This window comes from Diabrotica undecimpunctata, chromosome 3 (genome assembly GCF_040954645.1).
Source record: "Diabrotica undecimpunctata isolate CICGRU chromosome 3, icDiaUnde3, whole genome shotgun sequence".
Taxonomy (NCBI): Eukaryota; Metazoa; Arthropoda; class Insecta; order Coleoptera; family Chrysomelidae; genus Diabrotica; species Diabrotica undecimpunctata.
The window spans coordinates 80896752-80920292 of record NC_092805.1 but is presented as its reverse complement, the minus strand read 5'-3'; the positions used below and the strand labels follow the sequence as shown (position 1 = coordinate 80920292).

At 31.2% G+C, this 23541-nt stretch overlaps 2 protein-coding genes across 2 annotated transcripts in view; one reads left to right on the top strand and one right to left on the bottom strand.

The window, feature by feature from the left end:
• The window catches only part of LOC140436953 (protein unzipped-like), a 116173-nt gene extending 94445 nt beyond the window's left edge, over window positions 1-21728 (top strand). The window contains exons 2-6 of the mRNA XM_072526135.1: window positions 2862-3064; window positions 12708-13040; window positions 13557-13965; window positions 14289-14574; window positions 15360-21728. Of these exons, the coding sequence (XP_072382236.1) occupies window positions 2869-3064; window positions 12708-13040; window positions 13557-13965; window positions 14289-14574; window positions 15360-15578 (1443 nt within the window). The 5' untranslated portion in view covers window positions 2862-2868 and the 3' untranslated portion in view covers window positions 15579-21728. The remainder of the gene's footprint in view (window positions 1-2861; window positions 3065-12707; window positions 13041-13556; window positions 13966-14288; window positions 14575-15359) is intronic.
• Window positions 1-23541, bottom strand: part of Miga (mitoguardin) — a 233666-nt gene that overhangs the window by 208149 nt on the left and 1976 nt on the right. The gene's annotated exons all lie outside the window — the stretch shown is intronic.

The window sequence follows — 23541 nt, the reverse complement described above, 5'->3', positions numbered from 1 at the left end:
TATCCATATCTCGCAAAATATCTTTCTTTATTTGGTTTCTTTTTCCATACATGCCATAACACCGTATTTAGAATGACTGTAATTTGTTTGTGCCCAGATTATTCTTACATATTGTAGTAAAATTGAAAATATTTAACATAGCAGTGCTCCCTCTCTCTCCCTAAAGTTCAATTTAATAGACTATTATAGCCTATCAACGAAGTTGAGGTGCATGCTGTGAAAAGCGTCAATTTGGCAACCATCAAAAATAATATTATGAAAATAATTATATTTTTCCATACGATTAAAAGATTGTAAGTGGAAAATAGCGAAAAATGTTGGCGGACTTGGTACATTAAGCGGGTTGGATGCCCGTAATATGTTTAGTTCGCGACTATCATTTTAAATTGTTACTAGCAGTCTGATATCAGCAGTTAGGTTGCGTGTGCATCCTAACACCCTGGCCTACAATCTTCTCAACAACTAACAAGCGAAGATATTGAAGCGATATGATTCCTTGGACCTACCAAACCGATCTTGACACTGCCTACAGTAGATTCGTGTATCTGTGTATGGGCGCATACCACCGGTAAACAAGACAATATTAAAACAATAGACAATAATAAAAAAAAACTATAGAAGTCTAACGTTCTCAGGAATGTGCCATAAAAAGTATTAAAACGTGATAGTATGTATTTGATAGATAAAATACATGGGACCGTCCCATTTATTTCAACAGTCTGTTGATTTTGTTACAAATCTCTTATTTTTGTTTGATAATTTCTTTTTCAGAAGTTCTGTGTTTATTAATCTTTAATCCATATCGTTCACAAAATTTACTTGCCGGATACTATAAAATCGAAGAAATCCCTCTGAACCAGATATAAAGGCGTGAATTTTAAGATAACATGACATGTTGTACATATGGTGTACATATTTAATTTTTTTTTTCATTCTTGTAGGTAAAAAGTATAATATATAATTTTTAATGACGACCCTGGTAAAATATTGGCTAGACCATTTCTGTGTATTGTGGCGACTGCACAGTTTGATTCACTCTCAACCCTTCAATATCTCTTCAGACGTTCGGCCGTAATTTAACGATTACAATCCCCAAAATAGGCAATATTTCTGTTTCCTTCGTCTAATTTTATTAATAGCCATTCATTTTCGTTTAGATTTTTTCCCACATTTATTTCTTTTACTAGCCACTATCACGCACTTCGACACCTTTTAGCACACGAACGTTTTCACCCTTTCCAGGCATAATTTTGGTTTTGTTTGCATTCGATGGAGGATTTTCATGTGTTTGAACGAGCATTTTAATTTGTGAGGCTCCATGAAACCGAATAGCCAACAGTAGACAGAAAACGAACTGGCCATGGCGTGAAGGGTGAATATATTTTAATTTAATTTCAACTAATTGGTTTGCCTTTGGGGTTCTAATGGGATCATAAATGTCTTTTCTTGGTAGGTATTAATATCTTTGTTGTTGTAGTACTGTTCTAAAGATTTTAGGAGGTTATGAAAGTTTTAATAAAAGTCTAACGAATTGGATTTTAAAAGCAAAAAATGTTGGGGAGGTTTTACGGTAGATCGATAATTACATTTTGTTATAGTTAATTAAAAATAGACCACTTTTTCAGACATCAACGATGTTGATAAGAATTTTTTTAAATATCACCAAAAATAAAACTACCAAAAATGCTATTCATATTAATAAATGTATAAGAAAGGAAATTAGTTTGTAAATATTGTACAAATATATATATATATATATATATATATATATATATATATATATATATATATATATATATATATATATAATAGGATAACAGCTGTCTAAATCATATAAATGTCGAAAAGCTGGTTCATTGGACTAGCAGCTGAATAATAAAAGCCAAAGTTTACTTTTCAACGATATCGTTATATATTTCGTTAGATTTCTCTAACATCTTCAGACAAAAGCTACAATAATACTGTTACAAAATGGTGAAATTGTATAATTTACAAATTAAGATAAAACACTTACTTCTGTGAGGTTGCAGGCAGCAAAAAGTTGTGAAAAAAAGTCTCGATATCTTATTGTAGTGAATTTTTGGCCATTTTTTTCTATTCACTACATCTCGAGACTTTTGTTCACAACTTTTTGCTGCAATCTCGCACAAATAAGTGTTTTATCTTATTTTGTAAATTATAAAATTTCATCATTTTTTAATACTATTATAGCTTTTGTCTGAATATGTTAGAGAATTCTAACGAAATATATTATTATTTATTCAACGATATCGTTGATAAAAGTACACTTTGGCTTTTAATATTCAGCTGCTAATTCAATGAAACACCTTTTTGACACACACATACACATATATACACACACACACACATATATATATATATATATATATATATATATATATATATATATATATATTATATATATATATATATATATATATATATATATATATATATATATCGGACAAACATACAGAACTTTAAAAAACGCATTCTGGAGCACATAGATCATTAGGATACAAAAACCTTATCATATTCTGCAAAAGTAGCATTTATTTAATGAGTTACATGCTGGAAAACGATATAAAAAAATCATTGGTATTTCTATATAACTAATTTTATTAATAATTATACCGACCCAAATGTATTCACCATTCACCCATTAGTAGTCATAGACACGTTCAAAATATATTTTGTTGTCGAATCCGCTATTGTTTGTTAATATTTTTTTGTGAAAATATCCAAAACACTAGTTTTCATTTATTTTTCCTTTTAAACACTTTAAACACCATTAAGTGAAGTCAAAATCATCATATGTTCCCACATTTGACTATATTAACGCATTTTTCTCATTCTTACAGATAAAACATGAAGCAAATCCACTGGACTCTGATTCTGGCGCCGTTCTGGTTCGTTTTCGTGAACGCAGAACCGTCTGTGCACATTCTAGCTGAAAATCTAGAACAAGTGATCACGTCCACGACGTTAGAATGGATTACCTTCAACGGTGACGATAAAGGTTTTCTCAAGAACGCCGTTGTAGCAGCTTACCAGACTATAGAAGGTTCGTTTACTTAAAAAAAATTATATTATTGGATAACAATTTGAAAATTGATTATAATAATTTCTATCACCTTATTCTCTTTTTAATCTGTTTTTACTGTTATATTGTACCCTTTTGTCTTAATATTCTCTACTTCTTTGGTATACTTCACTGTTTCCATCATACAGATTTCATTCCATTATTTTTTACACACTGTTAGTTTACATTCATTCAATGTATCTGTCTCAGAATTTAAACATGGATTTTTCTTTAATAGTACGTATTACGTTTTTATGCTTTAATATATCCTCCATTTTTTTATCGTTTAAATTTTTGCACTCCCCCTGCATTAGCTGTTTTCTGCTTTTTAATACTTTTCACATATTGTAACAGGATTATTAGCTGTCCAATAAACACTATTTGTTAAATGTGATTGCTGGACTTATAATCAGTTTCTACATTTAATTAAAATATCAAAATAAACCTAAAAATCGTCTAATAAAGAGGGGTTTTATTTCCCTCTTAACAACTTAACATTGGAAAGAATCTGATAATACAAAATTACCATTTTCAATAATACCTTAGCTCCAGCATTATTATCCTCTGGAGAAACGAGCAGAAATTACAAATCTTTTTTAATACTATATGGCGATCCAGTTATTACATTCATTTGCAAGAAACAAAATAATTTACATTATATGGCTGTTTATTTTGTTTTTATAATTCCATTTTTATATTTAATTTTTTTTACTATATCAAATTCCTCTACTACTAATTTTCTTCTACTGTAGTTTAGTATTACTGAAAATACAAAATATACGGTTCGATGGAAACTGGAGCTCCACTCTTTCACTGACTTATATAATACTTCAGTTAATCCTTTGATATCATTAATCCTACCATTCCTGGTAATGTTACTTTTGAAGAAATTAGTTGTTGACCTTTTGTTGAAATATCTGGTTAAATTATTGAAAAAAAAAACATTCAAATATTTCGATAAAAATTAAAAAGTTATTCTTAAAGGAAGTAGGAAGTTCGTACTACCTACTTCCTATTTACTATTAATTACAGCTACTTTCATTGTTGGTGTTTGTGTATAAATTCACGGAAAAAACGAAATGCATGTTCGAGAATACTCAACAAAAAGTGTTACGCAGCGTGCACACTTCCATTACAAATTACAATTTAATAACATACATTTTCAAGGCCAATGCCATTGTTTCTTTCAGGAAAGCCAAGTTTTAAGGTTTGTACGAGGAGAAGTCCAATAGTTTTTTGAATGACACGAATAAATTGTTTTTTATACCACTCGATATGTCTCTATACTTATGGCAAAGAGGATGTTATGACTTGGGCTAACATGTCATTTTTTAATGATAATATGAAAGTATTTTTGTTGCTTTCTAGCTATTCTCCTAGGTAAAAAACTTAATGAGGAAAGATTTATTTTGCAAAGTAAAATCTAATTCGTGAGGAAAATAAGAACTTTTAAGGATTTGAATTAGGAAATGTAAGAACATTTAAAATTAACAATTTTTTTTCTTTAATTTTGGACCTTGTTGGGGGGGGGGTTCCCATTTCCCTCGTATATCCGCCACCCTGCGTACAATACAACTATGTTTAGATTTGGCTGCAATTGCTATATTTATCGAGCAATATTGTATATTTAATTCGACCAGAAATTTGTACCTTTTTACACTCTTGAAGTTGACCAATGTCTGCTTCCATAATTAATTTGATATTTCAGATGTTTTTGATGTGATTTGTTTTATGTTAAGAGACTACCATAAATGGGATAACAAATTAATTTATGCAGCTATATTGCTTTAGATCATTGCAAATTACCAACAACTCTACGAAGGGGTATTGTGCTCTTGATAAAATCCAGCGACTTATAGGTAGTTTAAGGATTTCTTCTGGTTCCATATTTATTTTACCTGTGTATATCCGCTTCATTTTACTAAAAATTTTACATTCAAAAAAGACATGGTAGCTTCTTTTTTCTTTTTGAATAATCTGCACTGTAGTTCATTCACCCTATCTATGTTGTAGAGATACTCGATCAATTCTTCATTTACGTGGTCGTTATAGCTCTTATCTGTTGTGATCCATCAAACTGGAAAAAAGTTGCCAATGTTACTATTAATTATTTATTATATATAGACGTGATCCTGTGTAGGTTTCGCATGACTCCTTTCTTTCACTTTTGAATCCGATTTGGACACTCTCATGCCTCATGATCCACATTAGAGTGCAGAGAGCTTGACTCGAACCAGTTTAAGAGAGTAGATTATTTCCTAATTGCAATTACGTGAAATAGTCTTTAATTATTTTGATTGTATGGAATCTATGTTTCGTAAAGGATAGTATAACATATTGTAAATGAATCAGATTAGACGGGTTTATCAAGTAAATAGACTCTCTTTATCTTTGTCTCTCTGGCTCTCTCTCTCTCTCCCTATCTCTCTCTCTCCCTCTCTCTCTCTCTCTCTCTCTCACCCCCTCTATCTCTCTGTTTCTCTGTTTCCCTCTAAGCCTAGACTTGAGTTTCTGATTACGACTGAGTATTAAATGATCCTATTGATGATTTAAGGAAGGTTTTTAAGTAGCTAATAGATTTTTATTTAATTTTTCTTGTATCATATGAATCGTTTATGGATGTCATTTCAACTGATGTGGGTAGCCGGTCGATCCTAGGTATTGGTGATCTCTACATTGTCTTCCTGTTTATATTTTATATAATTTTTCGATGTTGTTACTCTAAAAGCCATAAAAAACTTCATGAAATACAAAAAATGTTTTAAAGAGTGCAAAGAAAAGTTGTTTAGCCAACTTCAATTGACTTTGTTTCCTTATGACATTTCCATATATTTCGTAAATCTTCGTACTTGACCAGGCTATGGTGAACCATTTTCTAATTCCAGAGTTAATTAAACAAAATACCAAATATACAATGCGTAAGGTAGCAAAAATTTTCTTCAAATAGCACATCATACTGTTACGTCTGAATAAGTTTTGTAACCCCACATAAAAAGAAAGTAAATATAATATTCATACTAAATAAATATTGTATTTTGTGGATTTTTCTTCTCGGTATATATTTTTTTATTGTTATTTCTAGCAATTTAATTCAAGACTAATATGTGAACATACTCTTCTCGCATGTTGCATAAACCAACAAAGAATATCGGGAAAAAAATCCATTTACATAAACTGAAAATTGGTTGATTGGACCGGTTCTTCTATCTTTTATTACTAGGTTTTCATAGTTATTGTAACTTAACTGATGCCGGTCGTGAGAATCTTAATATAATAAATGTAAAAAATAATAGTTTAAAGAAGTTAATTGTATTATAAAGATAATAGATATATCTTAAGGTACTATAAACTATATTTTTGAAGCTTTTTCTAAACTATAGAATATTTTTATTCTAATATCTTAGCGATTGCTACTTAGTTAAGATAAACATAGTGGTATCTATTTTCTGTCATCCAAATTAGATGACGCTACGTAGCGCGACTACTTTATTAAGTATAAAATTTTGTTAGAAATTCTGCCTTTCTCTCTCCTAGTCTGTCTTCGATCTGGAACTGCCTGATGAGACTTAAGACTCAATGAAGAGAAAACATGTAGTGTGAACAAATACAGACTTTTAGACATACTCCATTCGGGTTAGACGAAAAAAAGGCCTAACCTTGCATGGCGAGCTGCCCCAAATTTTATTATTCTAACCTTTATGTGGGGTCAATAGTAGTGTAAATTTAAAAGCGCGTCTGAATCCAACTTTGCCCAATATCCCTGCCATTTTCAACTTTTCGACAAAATCGGTAACAACTGAAAGTGTTGCAAATGTAATTTTCTACAATTTCTTTTTTACTAATTTTTTCGTGCAATCGATAATTTCCTCAAGGGGGAAAATAGTTGAAGGGCGGGAGCGTAATTATCGAATTATCTTGTTTATCGGAATTAGTTTTGTTATCGGAATGATATCGGAATAATATCGGAATTAGTTTTGTTCAATATCTCGACCATTTTAAACGTTTCTACAAAATGGTATGGACTTGGTTGTAATTGTGATTTCTTACAATGTCTTCTTTGCAAATTTTTTCGTGCGGTGGATATTTTCCGAGTTATGGGGGAAATAGAGGAGGGGGGACGGAAGCACAATTATTGAATTATCTCGTTTATAATTAACTTTACGATATGAATGAACACAAACTAAAATCGATTTAAGGGGGAAAATGGTGAAGTATAATTATTGATTTATCTCGTTTATTACTAACTTGAAGATATTCTATACCGACCACGTTACTAACCAGGACGTTTTATTAATAATGCAAAAAGGAAAAGAGTTGTTAACCACAATAAAAACAGCCAAAATCGAATACCTCGGTCACATCATGAGGAACAGCGAAAGATATGCGTTGCTGCAATTAATTCTACAAAGAAAAGTAGAAGAAAAACGAGGACCAGGAAGGCGAAGGATTTCCTGGCTGAAAAATCTACGTACGTGGTTCAACACAACAACCACAAATCTTTTCAGAGCAGCAGTTTGAAAAATACAGATTACCATGATGGTCGCCAACATCCGAAATGGATAGATACTACAAGAAAAAGAAGGTCATTCCTAGTCTACGTTTTATATTCATATATATTTTTTTAAAGTTCTCTAAATTTCTTCCATTTTTTTATGTAAGCACCTAAGGCCTATTTATTTTTCGATATAATTATATAAATTGTATACTTCGTACACAAGATCTTCTGATTACGCCAATGACTCTTCTAGCCTTTGGTCATTTATACGATTTTATATTAGTGCGATGTGAAGAGGTAGTTCTTTTCTTTCCGCTTTCGAATATGGTTGTTGATAAATGCTGTTCCTCGTGTCATCTGTTTCCAACATTTATTTTCATTCAACAAACGTTATTATCGCTACTGTCGAAAATAGGGGTACATACAGGTTAAGACTGAGGTGGAAGGCAACGATTGGCAATGGATAGGAGCAACTCGCGAAACAGATTAGGGAAGGTCCAGGTTAAACTAATATGAATTATTATTGATCATATTATGCCATTTAAGTAGGGTTTCACGCAATACAGGCTTCTGTCCCATCCCGTGTCCTGCACTTTTCCATCTGCCCCGACCCGTGTCAAGCGGACCGTCCCGCTGTTCCGCAAAGCTAACTTAACTTATATTTTCTAAATAAGTAAATATTTCTGAGCATATTTTGTTTTTATAGCTTGTCTTAACAATTAATATCTTTTCAAGTGGCACTTTTTCCTGTACAATGTAAGTGTAAAAAATTATAGTTGTTTCGAGTTTCTCCCATGTAAATTGTTTCAGATGCTATGCTATACAGGATCATTCACGCAACAATTCAATTAGAAGTTTTCAATATTTTATTGTAGTATATTTCTGAAAATTTAGACCAGAAGACGGAGGTAAAAGATTACTATTATATTTTAATACTCACGATACCAAAAATTGCAACAAAACGAATAACCTTTATACCACAGAAACGAAATCTATATACATATTATCATTTCAGCCCATCCAAGTAGCTCATATAAAAGGTAGGGTGATTATTTTTGTAAGATTACGATTAAAACAGAAATTTTTAACAAAAACACATTTTTTTTCAAAAAGAAATTCATTATTTATTTTTATTTATCACGTTCACGGTTAGATTTAGATTCAAAGGTAGTGTCGTCGTAATGTCGCGCGCGGCGGTTTAAGTATTAGGAGAACTTACCAAACCCATTTTTTGCATACTAGGCGTGCATCGCAATAAATCAAAAATAATTTTCGAAAACATTTTAAAATTGTCTCTTATTCTAAATCTATTAATTATCTTTCATCATTATGAATTATTAAAACAGAAAACCTTTTAATTTCTATAAATATTTTTACTTTGCAAACATAATGTAGATACTTGTGAACTTACCAAATCATTCCGATAATAATAAAAGTATAGTTGTAAGTATAGAATATTTACTATGCTTACGATATAAAATTATCGATTAGAAGCCTTAGGGCCGGTTGTTTGAACGCTGATCAAAACTTGATTATATTTAATTACAAGCAAATACGTCACAGCAGCTGTCAAAATGATTAAAAATTGCTTATTATTATTATTGATTTGTAAATCATAACACGAAATTAACATCAAAAAGAGTTTAATTATGGTTTATTTTAAATTAAAACGCAAATAATAAAATTGAATAACATAAAAATTCAGTCAACATATCCTCAACATGTGACGTATTTGATTTTAATTAAATATTTGATTAAAATCAAGTTTTGATTAGCGTTCGAACAACTGGCCCTTAAAGATTGAGTCAGTTGTAAAATACATAAAAAGTCAAACATTTGAAAAAATTGTTTACTATCCCCTAAACTTTTTGGGAATAGCAGGCAATAAAACGTACGATTATCTAATAGTGTTTTATTTGATTTAAATTAAAACTCAAGGTATTAATCAAGGTTCAAATTAAAACTCAAGTCAGAAATAATAAAAATAACAATTATTATGCAAATAGAGCAAAATAAATCGTTTCTAACTCTCTGGATCTAATAACTGTACAAATGTTCTCTTTAAAAATTTTCAGTTCAAAACACATCATTTTTCAGACACATGTAAAGAGCTATTTAAAAATCAGCAAAATTATCAGTATAATAGTTAACATTTCAACGTTATAAAATCTATTTTAAACATTAAAAGTGCCACACTGAGTGTAATAGTTAAGATGGACCAATAACAAGCAAAATTTTAACTGCAAGAAGTGAAGAAATCAAGAAACTATTGCCGTTTTTTTAATTACTGTGCTGTACGAACACTCATCACTGGTAAAACGTGTAATATAGTTTTGTTTGTGGAATATTGACGTTCGTTACATTAGTCGGTTTTGTAACCACTGGAAAACATGATTTCCATATTCCGATCGTAAAAACATTTAAATACTACTAAAACGTTATTTGCTTTAATCATTTGCAACTTGTTTTACTCAGCCTATACAATTCTACACGTCTTTCTTCTATTCTAAAAACTCCTTCATCTAGACGTAACCATTAAATTAGTTAATGGCTCCAGCCTCGAATGTGGTATTTTAAGCGGACGTCTTTATGGACTGAAACTAATTCCAAAACCGTTCGTTCTTCTTGTTGTTCAAATAATACTGTTTGAAGAGAACGAATAGAAGCCAACGAGCCAACGGTTTTTGTTACACTGCAATGAAGATACATGCAGAATAAATAGCATTATATTGATAAATAGAGACTTTGTATGTTTTTAGTAAAAATGGAACGAATTTTTATTAATTTTTATTTTAACCATATAACCATACTTATATTGTTCTGAAGCTATTTTCTTGTGGCACCCCTACTATTTTAATGGAAATAAGTCACAATTGAAGCTTACAATAAGTTTATTGACGTTTCAATTTCCACTTTATATTGACAATTCAGATATATATTATACATTTTAAAGTCGACGACCTTAAAATGATATTGCCAATGTTGCTGAGTTGCGTTCCTGGGACGACTATATTGTAAGATAGTTTATTCGATTACATGAAATCAACTTTAACTTGAGAATATCCGTCAGAAAAAATAATAGCACGTTATTTGTCTTTAAAGAGACAACCAAATGCCATGATGACAGTAGAATTCTCCTGTTAGTGATTTCATAGTAAATCATGAGGGAAAAACAGGAAGAAACGTCATAATACTATCCCGACATGATAAGTATGTGGTCTTAGTTTACTCTCAATAAACACCAAATTCTGACTTTATATGTATGTATTTAAAAAACATAAATGATGTATCCTCTATATGTTACTGACTTACTAATAGTGGTATTTTCCTTTTGTTAGCTTCCTCTTTTGATAGGGGTAACCAGATCCTACTGCATTCTGCCGAGGAACTTGCGACACAATTGGTCTCATTTAGCATAATTAGAGCTGCTTCTTTGGATAATCAAAACTTATTTTAAACTTCAATTGTGGCCATTCCCATTAAAATAGTAATAACCATATGTATTGCCTGACTACGTTTGTTGTGTTTAGCGAAAATGTATAAAAAAATAAATATTACACCAATGCTGGGATAGTTTCGGATTTCCAGGTTTTTTTCATTATTTATAAAGGAATTGGATTGGGTCTGCACCCATCAGTAAAACTTGGGTGTTAAATTAAAAAAATATTCAAAGGCCAAAGCGATAAGAAGGAAAATCTTACGCAAAATATATGGTGAAATAATAACAATGATGGAGTGTGGAACAGAAGAACTAACAGGAGTTTCTAAAATAGCTAATAATTATGACTAAATATAAAAACGCAAAGATCCAGATGGTTAGGACATTTTTATCGAATGCCTGCAATATTTAGAGTTACAAATATCACTCTCAATCCTCATTGATTTTTGCTTAGAGCTTACACAATCATTAATACAACTTAAAATGTTAATTACAACTATTTATATCATTTAGTTATGCAACTATCACCGTGTTATGCAAAAATAAATCACATTATTTTGTAGATAAATTATTACTTTTGTATAAAATTAGTCAATTTGATTGATGCGTGTTATCGCAAATCTGTCAGATTGTAAGTTATAAAAACTGCTATGTTAATTAACGATAAAATAACAACTCAAATCAAACATCCGACGCGACGGAAATTACGCATAGTTCTATGATTATTAATTAAAATACTCCTATTATCTGTTTATATCAGCGTCATCATAATTACGTAGCTCACAGTAGGACAAAGGGCATCTTGAAAAACTATAACGCGTTATATACCCATCGAGTCCAATTATATCTATTTTGTCTTCGAATTTTTAAGATCGAATTTCCGAAGAGTCGTTTCAATCTTCCAAAGAAATTCTGTAGTTCTTTTTAACGTATTACGAAGGCAATTTTTAATATAGACATTAGTATACCACTACGTTTGATAAATAATTAAATGGGACACTCACTGAACCTTAGGATGAATAAAAAATTAAGGCCTTTGAAATGAGTGTATATCGCCGAATATTGTGCTTTGCTGCAAAATATCCTGGAAAGTAAAATAGACGGCTGTAGCAGCCGAGGACACAGAAGAGTATTCTGCTTGAGGAATCTGCGTCAATGATACGCACTCTAACGCTCGAAGAAAGCATGTCACTCGAATCATACGAAGGTTTCAATATCTTTCTGTCCTGTTTTAAAATACACATTTTTAAAATTATTTTTAATTAAATTATAATTAATTATGTATTTATTGTTCACTATCGGTTTCAGTAAGTTTGTTGAGATTGGTACATATTGTTTTTTTCTATGACCCAGTCATTTTATATATCTTATTCTTTTGTTTGCAATAGTAATTCTTGTGAACTGTAGACGATTCGTTCTCTGCAATTCAGTATCTGTAAAAATGGTTTCCCAGGAAACTGCACACCTATTTTAAATAATAACCAATAACACGGCCTTAATTATAGCCAATAGAATGTTTAACTTAAAACTAAAGACTGTTCGTAAGTTTAAATCTAGCATACGATGACGATCTTTAAACCCGAACTTAAAATATAGATCACAATACAGTAACAAAGAAATAAATGAGTAGTTTTTAGAAATAACTCACACGTGATATTATTCCATAACATCAATTCCTTTTACTATTTCAGAGCCGAAAAGCAACGAGGCCGAAGTGTCCGAGAATGAAACTGGTGGAAATGGCTTAGTCCAAAAGCCAGTGTATGTCTGCCGAGCTAAAATCAACAGCGTGTGGATTTCCGGTCAGCTCAGACCAAATAGGAACGTTTGTGTCGTTGCCCTTTACAAGAAAGTCTCTGATTATAAAGAGTTCGATGTCCTCGTCAGCATAGAAGGAAGCGCCAGGTTAAGTTGGATCCACAAGAACAAGTACACGTTGATATCGCAAGGAGCCGTTACTAGCGGCGAAAACGCTTTGAAGAGTTTTGTAGCGAGACGGGAGGCGAATAGCCATAACAAAGAAGGTAAGTAGTATTTCGTAGCTGTTTACCTTAACATTATATTGCAGCATTACATTGCAACATTACATACTAACATTACAACAGGTTATCCAGATCAAAAAGAAAAAGCAATACCTTTTGTGAAAATACAAATTAACATACAAAAAGCTAAATACATACATGGATCTATAAATCGATAAAATCACAGCAGATGGAAACAAAATTATAAAATCTATGACATCACAAATGTAAATAGATAAGACCACAGTTCAGATATCCTCAAATAATATACTGGATCAAGTGGCTTCTATAGAATTGAGCTTAAGCAGGATAGAGAAGTGGAATACTAGCAGAAAAGATTTACCTTTAAAGGTGGAATGTATTGATAAGAAGAGAATACAATAATGACAGATTAATAATTTCTTATTAATCTTGGTAATTTGTTTTATTTTTTTTAATTCATTCTCTATGATAATCTTATGCTTTAAAGAACTTTGTTTTGCATTAAATTTAGATTTTTAACACTATTAAAACTTTCAGGTTCCCTCTCTTACTATGTCGGCAAATATACTCCAACAGAAAATCTCGGCATGTTCTTCGTGGTGGATCAAAACAATATAGAAATCCCCTACGAAGACGGAGAAATCCTGGTAGAAACCGAACCGAAATCATATGAACTGAAAAACATAACCTACGCCCGCACCAACAAACATCATCCTAAAAAACAGCGGATCTTGGGTCAAGCTGTCTTGAAGAATGAAGAAACTACATTTCAGAAAGTCGAATCTGTCATAAGCTACAGTTACCACTACAATCTGTTTTGGGGTAAGGGTCACGGACTCTCGACTGGGCTACCTCTGCTGGTCAACTTACCCAAAGGGCTGCAGCTAAACGGAAGCTGGGCACTGCCTCACGAAGAAGAGAAAACGGAAGTTGTGCCAATAGAAAGGTAGGTATTTTTTTAATTATACATTTAAAATCTTAAAACATTCTTGACAGAAACAGAAACTAAAAATTGAATAACTCTGCTAAATTCTTACGTATATCATAGTACATTATATTCTAAAAACTTATATCATAGTAGTTTAATTTTTGAAAGTCTTAATTTGCATACTATTTCATTTTTCTGAATAGTAGTTTTAAATAGGCTAGTTAACTGAAATGATTAGGCAGGTAATTCACACTGAATGACAAATTTAATCAGACTAATTATTTTATTCATCTAATATTTATAGAATAATTTCTAAAATTTTATTAACTTTATCTTAACAGAGATTTAGAAGCTGGTACAGCTGTAAATGTAACCCTCATAGGAAACTATACAGAACTAGAGATTCCTTATTCAGCCATAGTAGTCCAGAACTACCAGGACGGAGAAAAACGCGAGTTCATCATTAGGGACACGAAAAGGGAAAACAAGATGATGGAGATTATTGTCTCATATACACCCGCCTACTACCTGCATAATAATACCCTCGTGCCAACTACAACCACAACTAGCACTACTACGACCACTACATCCAGTACTACTACTAAGCTGGCTTCGACCACACAGGAGGTAAATAAAGTGATTATAAAATGTTGCACACAAGCGTGAAAATATATGAAACAAGAGTACCATTTCTAAATTCAACAGGATGGCTATCACATAATGTTGAACAGTAAAATAACCTATAGTGGACGTGTTGAAATTTCTTGTTAAATCCATGTTATATTATTATATTGACCATTATGTTCACCCTTGGATAACATATTCGATTTCATAATCCCACTTGTTCTCCCATTCTATCCCTAAATATACAGTTGAAGATATGGTTGAAGATAATTGCTCTTTTATCTTCTCTTTTGTTTGTACTGCTGTATTTCTGAAGATTATATATTTTTGTGTTATTGCCATATTGTTTTGTTTAGACAACGAGCATTTGAATTATTCGATCTCTGTTTACTATCTAATTAAGTATTCCTACATTAAAGTGAAAGGATTTTATTGAAACGTATTAAAGGTAAATGGTATTCAAGGTTTCTATTGAAAACCCAAGTACAATCCAATATAAACGTCCGTGACCTTTAGGGGCAGTATACTAAAAAAATGCATCCAATAATTCCCACAGGTCGCAGTGAAATTTCATTCCACAAATACATTCATAGGTACATACAAATGAAATATACTGCGATTGGTCACATTTACAGTCTGTGTTGATCTAAGTGATATGTGATGTAAGGTTGACAACTCTAGATCCTAAAGCATTTCCAAATAGTCCTGAAATAATTCTAGCAGGAGTAAATTTCTTAAATCAAAACCTATTTTCTTAAATTTATTTCAAAGAAAAAATTGTGTTGCAGGTCACTCCGATAGTTCCCCCCGAACTAGAAGATAGAAAAGTCGACAATCTTCAATCGAATGACAAGAAAAATGACATGCAAGCAGACGAACAAAACTCTACTATCAAAGATGGAGAAGCACGAGAGAGCAAGAGCATCAGTCCAAAACAGTTCAGTAGTTCAAATGTATTAATTGCTAGTCTTACACTAATATGCATTGTATTATTTAGAAATACGTAAAGAGGCTGTGTTTTACTTTCTCCGAAAATTGCTTGGCGCTAGTGATTTCAAAACATATTTTAAAAATAAAAAGAAGAGAACTGCCGACTTCACGTTAAATAAAGTAGAGTAGGTATTCAGACTTACATTTTCCCAGTTACAGATTGATAACATTATCTCAAAAATTAGTAAACTGGAATAGGGATGCGTAATATTTTATGTGTAAAATGCTTAAAGGGGTCTGTCCCCTGTCTTAATCTCTGTTAACAAAGACATGAAAAAAAAATCGAAAAAAACATTCAAATTTAAACTTAAATTCGTATAAGCATATAAGCACATATTATATGGAACATTAAAATATATATATATATATATATATATATATATATATATATATAATATATATATATATATATATATATATATATATATATATATATATGACACAGGAAATCCCAAATGATATGAAACATTTAAAAAAATGCAGATAGAAAAAGCTTTGGATGACAGAATCTGATGTGTGATCTTTTGTAGAAGAACTTCTACAATTATTAACTTGAATATTAATTAAAATATTAATGACACGTTATTACATGGTAAAACTATAAAACGCAAAGATATTATTGTTATTAAACGTGGTAGTACTAGATAAACTGGAACTAGTATATGATATATAAAATAAAATAATTTGACTGTAGACATGTAAGCGTTATACAGTTTTTGGCATTTTAATATTAAATATGACGTATCCCTACTCTTCAATTTAAATTGTGGATTATTAAAAACAATTGTAATGTTTAGGTATTAGGTATATATTTAGGATTTGAATTAATTTTGGTGTTGTACACAATAAGTTATACGCAAAACTTATCATATCAATCTGGGCAACTACAAAACACCGATTGGAAAGTTTGTGAAGTCCATTTCTCTAGCAAGAAGGGGCTATAATTATCATGAAAAGTAATTTACGTATTTTTTGTTGTTATATTTGCTGAATTTTTGTCGTATCGTTCTCAATTATTTTTTTAGAGTTACATGTATATAGATTTTGTATATAGGAAGAAGTGGTGGGGACGAGTAATGCCGAAATATGGTGATAATAATTTTGCTACAACACGTCCAATTGAGGTTAACCAATGAGGTCGATTTGATAATGTGTTAAAGCTATCAAAAAAGTAATCAAACACTTATGTCAGAAAATAATATGGCTGCAAACCGTATGATAAGACAATTCGAAAGATAAATGTTATTTTGTTATAGTAGTACGGTATACTTCAGTATACTTGACGGATACCTGCAGCTACTATATTTTACAATTTTGGGCATGGACGTTTTTGAATTCTAGCCAGAACTAACGAATATTTATATTATATACTGATCTACTTGCAATTAAAGTAACAGTTGTAAAACTAATAAATACATGAAATTAATTATAAATGATTCCTACGACAATTAGTAATGGCGCCACCTAGTGGAATTTTGATGAAGTTTAATTATGAATTAGCTAATTTCAATTTGGTTGAAAATATTCTCTCACTCGTATACTGAATGTTCATTTATTTGCTACGATGCTTGAACGTCGAGATCACTAATAATATACTTATTGATAATATACTTTATATGGAGGTCATGCAAATCTCATGCTGTGCAAGTCCGTCTTGCATGGCAAATCTCTTGCCCATAGACGTATATACGAACATAGACTGAGCAGTCTGTAGAGCTAAGTGACGACACCATCTTTTTTCCGTTGTTCGTTGTGTCTCTGTCTTACAAGTAAGTGCAGCATCTCTTTTGGTGAGGGAGGGAGAGAGAGTAGGGAGTTGCTAGTGAGGGACAGATCGATCAACCGCAAGAGATATTGACGACAGTACGTGGGGCCGGTAATGTTCGGTCTATTTTAATATATACGTCTACGTTCTTTCCTAGCCTGATCTGTTTACATCAGAGCTATTTTTATGCAATTTTGAAATACCACTCTCACTGTTGCCAACAGAAGAAATGTATCAAAACATTAACTTTAGATATTTCACTTGGGTATTTCGGTCCAGCATTAAATATATTCAAATATAAATCACAAATTATGACATCCAATCAATAACATTTACACTTACACAATAAGGTTAAGTTCTATTCTAAACTGTAAATTTTGTTATAGTGGCAACATGAATTTTGACGATAAATTGCATCAAAATAGCATGAAAAATAGAACACGTTCTAATTTTTCATTTAGCACAGATATTACTTGGAAATATCACGTGGACATGCGCAGTTGCATAATCTGTCTTGCATAGCATGAAAATATGAAGTGACAGAATATATTTTCTTTTATGGGCACGTTTAACTGTATTTTATCAATGGCATGTTATCAGGTGTTAACAGTGGTGAATACACGGAAGGATGGGGAAATCCCCCCCTTCCACCCTAAAACAAGGTCCAAAATTACAGAAAATCATTATTAGAAAAAAGAATTACTAAGAATAATCAAAGAGAGGAAAATGCAATACTTGGGTCATGTGTTAAGAGGCGAAAGATACGAATTACTTCAAGTTATACTGGAAGGAAAAGTACAGGGCAAAAGATCAGTAGGAAGACGCCAGAACTCGTGGCTGAAAGACCTGAGGAGATGGTTCGACCGTTCATCCGCAGAAATCTTTCGCACAGCAGTTTCCAAAACTACAATTGTCATTTGGATCGCCAACCTTCGAAAGGAGACGGCGCCATGAGAAGAAGAATTATTAGCTGACATGAAACTTAAACCACAGACAAGGCAACAATATTATAGGCAGACAATTAAGGCAACTTAATGCATATAAGTTATTATTTATGTATTTTATGTAGTTTGGGTTTATCATTTTTATGTCTTTTGGTTGGTGTTTGATTGGAAGTTCTTCCCCCAAAGCAAATGTCTAGATCCGCCACTGGGTGTTAATTGCATTAAAATAATTTGGAAATAGAACAAAAATTCTAAACAACAGCAACTAACGATTGTCTGAGACAGTATGCGTCTTTTTTCTTGACTGTGTATACATTCATCTAGATCTCAATATTTAAATACTTGCAGCCATTCCAGAATAATTTGTAACAATGTTTCCCGTAATTTGGCCATTTAAAAATTTAGTATCAGTTAGAAATAAAAACTAATTTATAGAGTGGAGAAATTCTATAATGAAAATTTAACTAAAAGCTGTAAAAACCAGGCCTAAAATGCATTTGATCTTTAATATAAATATCACAAAAGAAGTAGTAGAACTGATTCTAGAAAACCTACTAAAACATACGAAAATCAAACACAAATCAATCAAAAAAGAATTATTTAACTAAAGAATTAAGAACTACTATAAGTTATAAAGAAAATATTTGGCCAAAAAAGTTTTTACTAAACATTTGTTATATTTTATAAATCTTACACTGAAACAAGTGAAGCAGCATAAAATACCAATATTCGGAATAGGCATTTGTTACAACATAAAAATGAAATCTCATGCACACTAGATCCTATTCAAGAGACTAATTTAAGAAGGCACAGATAGAAATATTTTTGATATATATGATAAAATGAGAATAAATATATTCATAGTTTGTGGTGTTTTGTCCGAAATGAAATCGTGTCAAACAGTTTAATACATTCTAGACATCCAACATTTCAGTATTGGTTTTAATACAACAATAATATTATTTTTTTGATAGTGCAATAGAAAAAGATCTCAATTAATATTTGAAAGTGATCGTACGTTTACGTATTAATCTAACAACCAATGTTCTATTGGTTAAAAAATACATTTTGATGTTTAATAAAGATATTATTGTTTTGTACCGCTACAGTTAATTGTTGTTTATTCTGTTCCTATCTTGATATTCTTATTATTTCCAGAACTTCTAGAACATCTGTGTAAATAGATGATTATTGTTGTATTCATCATTGCAACATAATAATAGACTAGAATTTCAAATAATATAAATATAAACAAGTATCAGCCAAGACAACTATTATACAATTTCGGTTAAAATAACCAGACACATCAACATGTGAAAATAGCAAAAAGGAAAATTACACTTTTTCTAAACGTACTATAGTTCAGATTATTCAGAGTAAATTTTGAATAGTTTTTACATAAATTCGTACTTGTAGACGTACTACCTTAATGGAAACATTGGTTGTAAGACATATGCAGCTCTTATCTTGTCATGTATAGGAAGAAAAGAAAATTGAATTCTTAGCAAAAAGATTATATATTTTGCAAAAGAAAAAGGTAGATTTTAGCATGTGGCATATATTTTTGCTAAAAATGACGATGTTATATTTATTCAGTATTTTAAATGGAAGGTACAAACATTTGGTAGCCCATCTGGAAGCACAGTCGATATTCGCGAATCTTCCCACCCTTAAAAAACGCACTATCTTATTGCCAAATCAATTTATAATCAAAACTACTACCGTAGTATACATATTTGTCGTTGCAATAGGCAGGTTCGCGAATATTGATGGATTATTTAAGTATCTATGTAGCGATCAGTCTTGTAAGTACCAAAGGGGTTTTCTTTTGATTCTGATAGATAGATGACAGATAGACAAATGACAGATAAACAAATGACAGAAAAATAAAGCATCAACTAATGCACTCCAGAAACCAAAATACTTCAACGAATGATGGAGTAAAATGAGAGAATTTGTAGGAAGAAAATTTGTAATTCGGAGTAAATTTTTAGCTATTTCAATTGCCATAAAATGTACTGTCTGGGTCTTAGTAGTATGAATGTAGGTACATAGACAGTTATAGATATTTTATTATTATTCAACTTATATTCCCAGGCGTTATTTTTTTTATAAAATCAAGAAAATTGCTCAAAGCTTATGAGTAGAGTTTCTGATAGAATATGTCAAGGTATAAAATTGAGAAACTTCAACCGAAACTAATCTCAAATATCCATAAATCTGTCTTTAGATTAGACCGAGTGAGAATATCTACACCGACAAGAAATAAATGATAAGCACAACCGCAACAGTATTTGAAGAAAACAAAATAGCCAGAGATAGATTAACAAAAGCTTTTGAGCACTTATTGACATAAATTAAAATAAGAATACAAGCTTTGTGAACAAAGGGTCTAAACTATTCAGTAATAGTCCATTATGGCTAATTCATTAAGTCGTTCAACTAAAACTGAAAACTGAAAGTCGTCTAAATGATATCAAAAGAAAACAATGTTTCTTTAGATCCGAAAAATTTTGTCGCCTTTGGTATCTATTTTGTTTTTGTACGACCAATAAGTCACCAAGCTACAAAAATAAGCGGTCATTAGCGGGTTATAACTTTGATTTTCAAATTTGGTCATACAAAAATACATTTTTTATTAAGTACAAAAGTAGTATCGATTTTTAATATTTAAGAAACATCATATAAGAAATAATATAATAAAAGGAACTTCTAAGAATCGTGTATTAGACAGTAAATGTCACTAATCAAAGAGTTTACACTTTGTGTATATATGTTTGAAATAAATATTTTCCAGCATCATATATAAACCAAAAAGGTTATGGTGTTTTCATATCTTATAACAAACTACAAAATCAGATTATTGATTGACTTCTGCTATTATTGTTATAGCTTGTTACATGTTGGTGGACATATGGAATTGCATATGTCACTAGCTTCTAGCTGTGTGAGGCATCGAAATAAGCCTAAAGCAAACAAGAATTAAATGCAGACAAAGCAATGACAATTCTTCTTTGTCTTCCTCAGCTTTCCCTTTTCAGGGGTCGACAATTGTCATTATTTTATCTGCAAAAACGGAGGTAAAAAGAAAAACAGATAAATTTGACATCAGATTATTGACATAACACAAGATAGATGTCCTTTACAAAATATCTCAAAACAATTTTGTTATTAGAAGAATGTCTGATTTTGTTTTTTGTCTTATATGGCTTCTAATTGTTCTCTAAAATATCACTTTGCGATTATTTATAGAAACTAATCTATATCAACTTCTATTTCTGCTTTTCTATAAGAAATAGTAACAATATCTTTTAAGGAATAAACAGCAGCTACCGTTCTTTGTGATTCAATATTGGACTGAAAACTTTTTGTGTAAAGAGTATAATGTTTGTTTGTTTTAATTATTATTGTACATTCCTGTATTATGTAGATATTCATTATTAAATATATGAAAGTAAGTTTTATTCTTTTTTACCCTCACACTAACCAGCACGAATGGTAGATTAGCAGTATGAAGCTTGTCATTTAATATAGACTTCTAGGACCCTAAAGAAGAAGATAAGGGATGTCGGCACTTTTTTCGCATTTTTTAACACTAGCTTTTTTTGATGCGGAACTTAATTCAACTTTAGCAGACTATTAACGCTTTTGAAGTTCTGCTTTGTTATTGTGATTTAACACAGTATATAATTATGCAAGGAACATACTGAAAAGATGACTATTACATTCGAATAGAAATGTTGAACATCAAAACTATGTTAGTCAATGTCATACTTTGAGTAATGATTTGGCTAAAGCGTCTATGGGGGTTCACAGAATCCTAAAAAAATTAAACAACATGGAAGCCAATCTGATATATACCTGTAGAAAAGATTCTAGAAATAAAAAAAAATGTCTTATGAAGGAGACAGCACTCTAATTAAAGAGTTTTCAACCGGTTTAAACAACCAGCCGACAATGAATATTAACACATAAGTAGTGATTCGAGTTTTTTTGACAGTGTTGTGTTACTCCTTGCATCCAAGAAAACTCGAGAAATGGACATACAAAAAACTGAAGGTTGATTTAAGAGGTTTTCACTGTTATGTTTACTCAGTTTTCTTATGTGGCTGGGCAATTAAGTCTGCTTAATAGCTTTTTAAATCTAATAAAGAGAGTTGATTTCTAACATAAAAAAGAAGGACTCCATACTTTGACCACAATTAAAAGAAGCAGTCAAACAAAGCTTTTGAGGTTAATTATCGAAGAAAGCAAAAGAGGTCTGGAAAGATGCAAATATTCGTGGTTGAAAAACATAAGAGATTTGGAGTGGTTTGGACTTACATTCACTGTTCTTAGCTGCGCAAGATAGACATTACTTGAAAAAGTATCATCTAACATGAAAAGTAAGATACACAAGCCATTTTATTTTACTTTGTATACAGTGCTCATAATCATTGCAAACTAAACACTATCGAGTTTACATGGGCTCAAACATAAAAAAAGTGGCTAGAAAAAACTGTCAAAATTATTAAAATGGATGATGCGAAAAGTCTGCTGGTAACTGTGATAGAAAATGCCATGGAAACTTGTATTAGACACACCATTACATGAAGAAGACACTAGAGTAAATATTTGGTTTTAATCATTAATTATCAAAGTGACAAGTTTTCTTCAGATGATAATTCATATTTTGACTTCTTTCGGATCTGATGCCTGAGAGGGTAAAAGGATATGAGAAGAAGAAGAAGACATCTTTTAGATGTCAGACCTACTTTAAAAATTAAATGAACAGTTTCATAGGTGGGTGTCTTTGAGTCAAGGAAAGTCAATGACTACCATGGGAAAATGGAAACACAAAAACTGAAGGTTATTAAAAAGGATTTTACCAAATTTTAAATCAAATTCTGTTCTTGGATAAAGTGACATACTAGATTTGATAATTGGAACAGTCACTAACAACTGTCTGGCAACAATGTGCCATCATAAATTGGCTCTATCTAAGAAATATAGGATTAGATGGTAACAAGTTGAAAGGCTAATGTATTATTGAATTAAAGAATATATTGTCAGTGAAATGTCTTGAAATGAAAAAGGAACAGAATTGTAGCCTTCCTTAACTTTTTGGACTAAACCCCATTAAGGCTGTGTGGTCTCAAATGAGGGGCAAGAGAAAACTTGACTTTCAAAATGAAAGAAGTAAGAGTAAGAAGCCTACTACTTACTGAGATAGCAAATATCTAGCCTGAGCCATGAAAAAGTTGCATTAGACACACCACAAAAGAGAAAGAC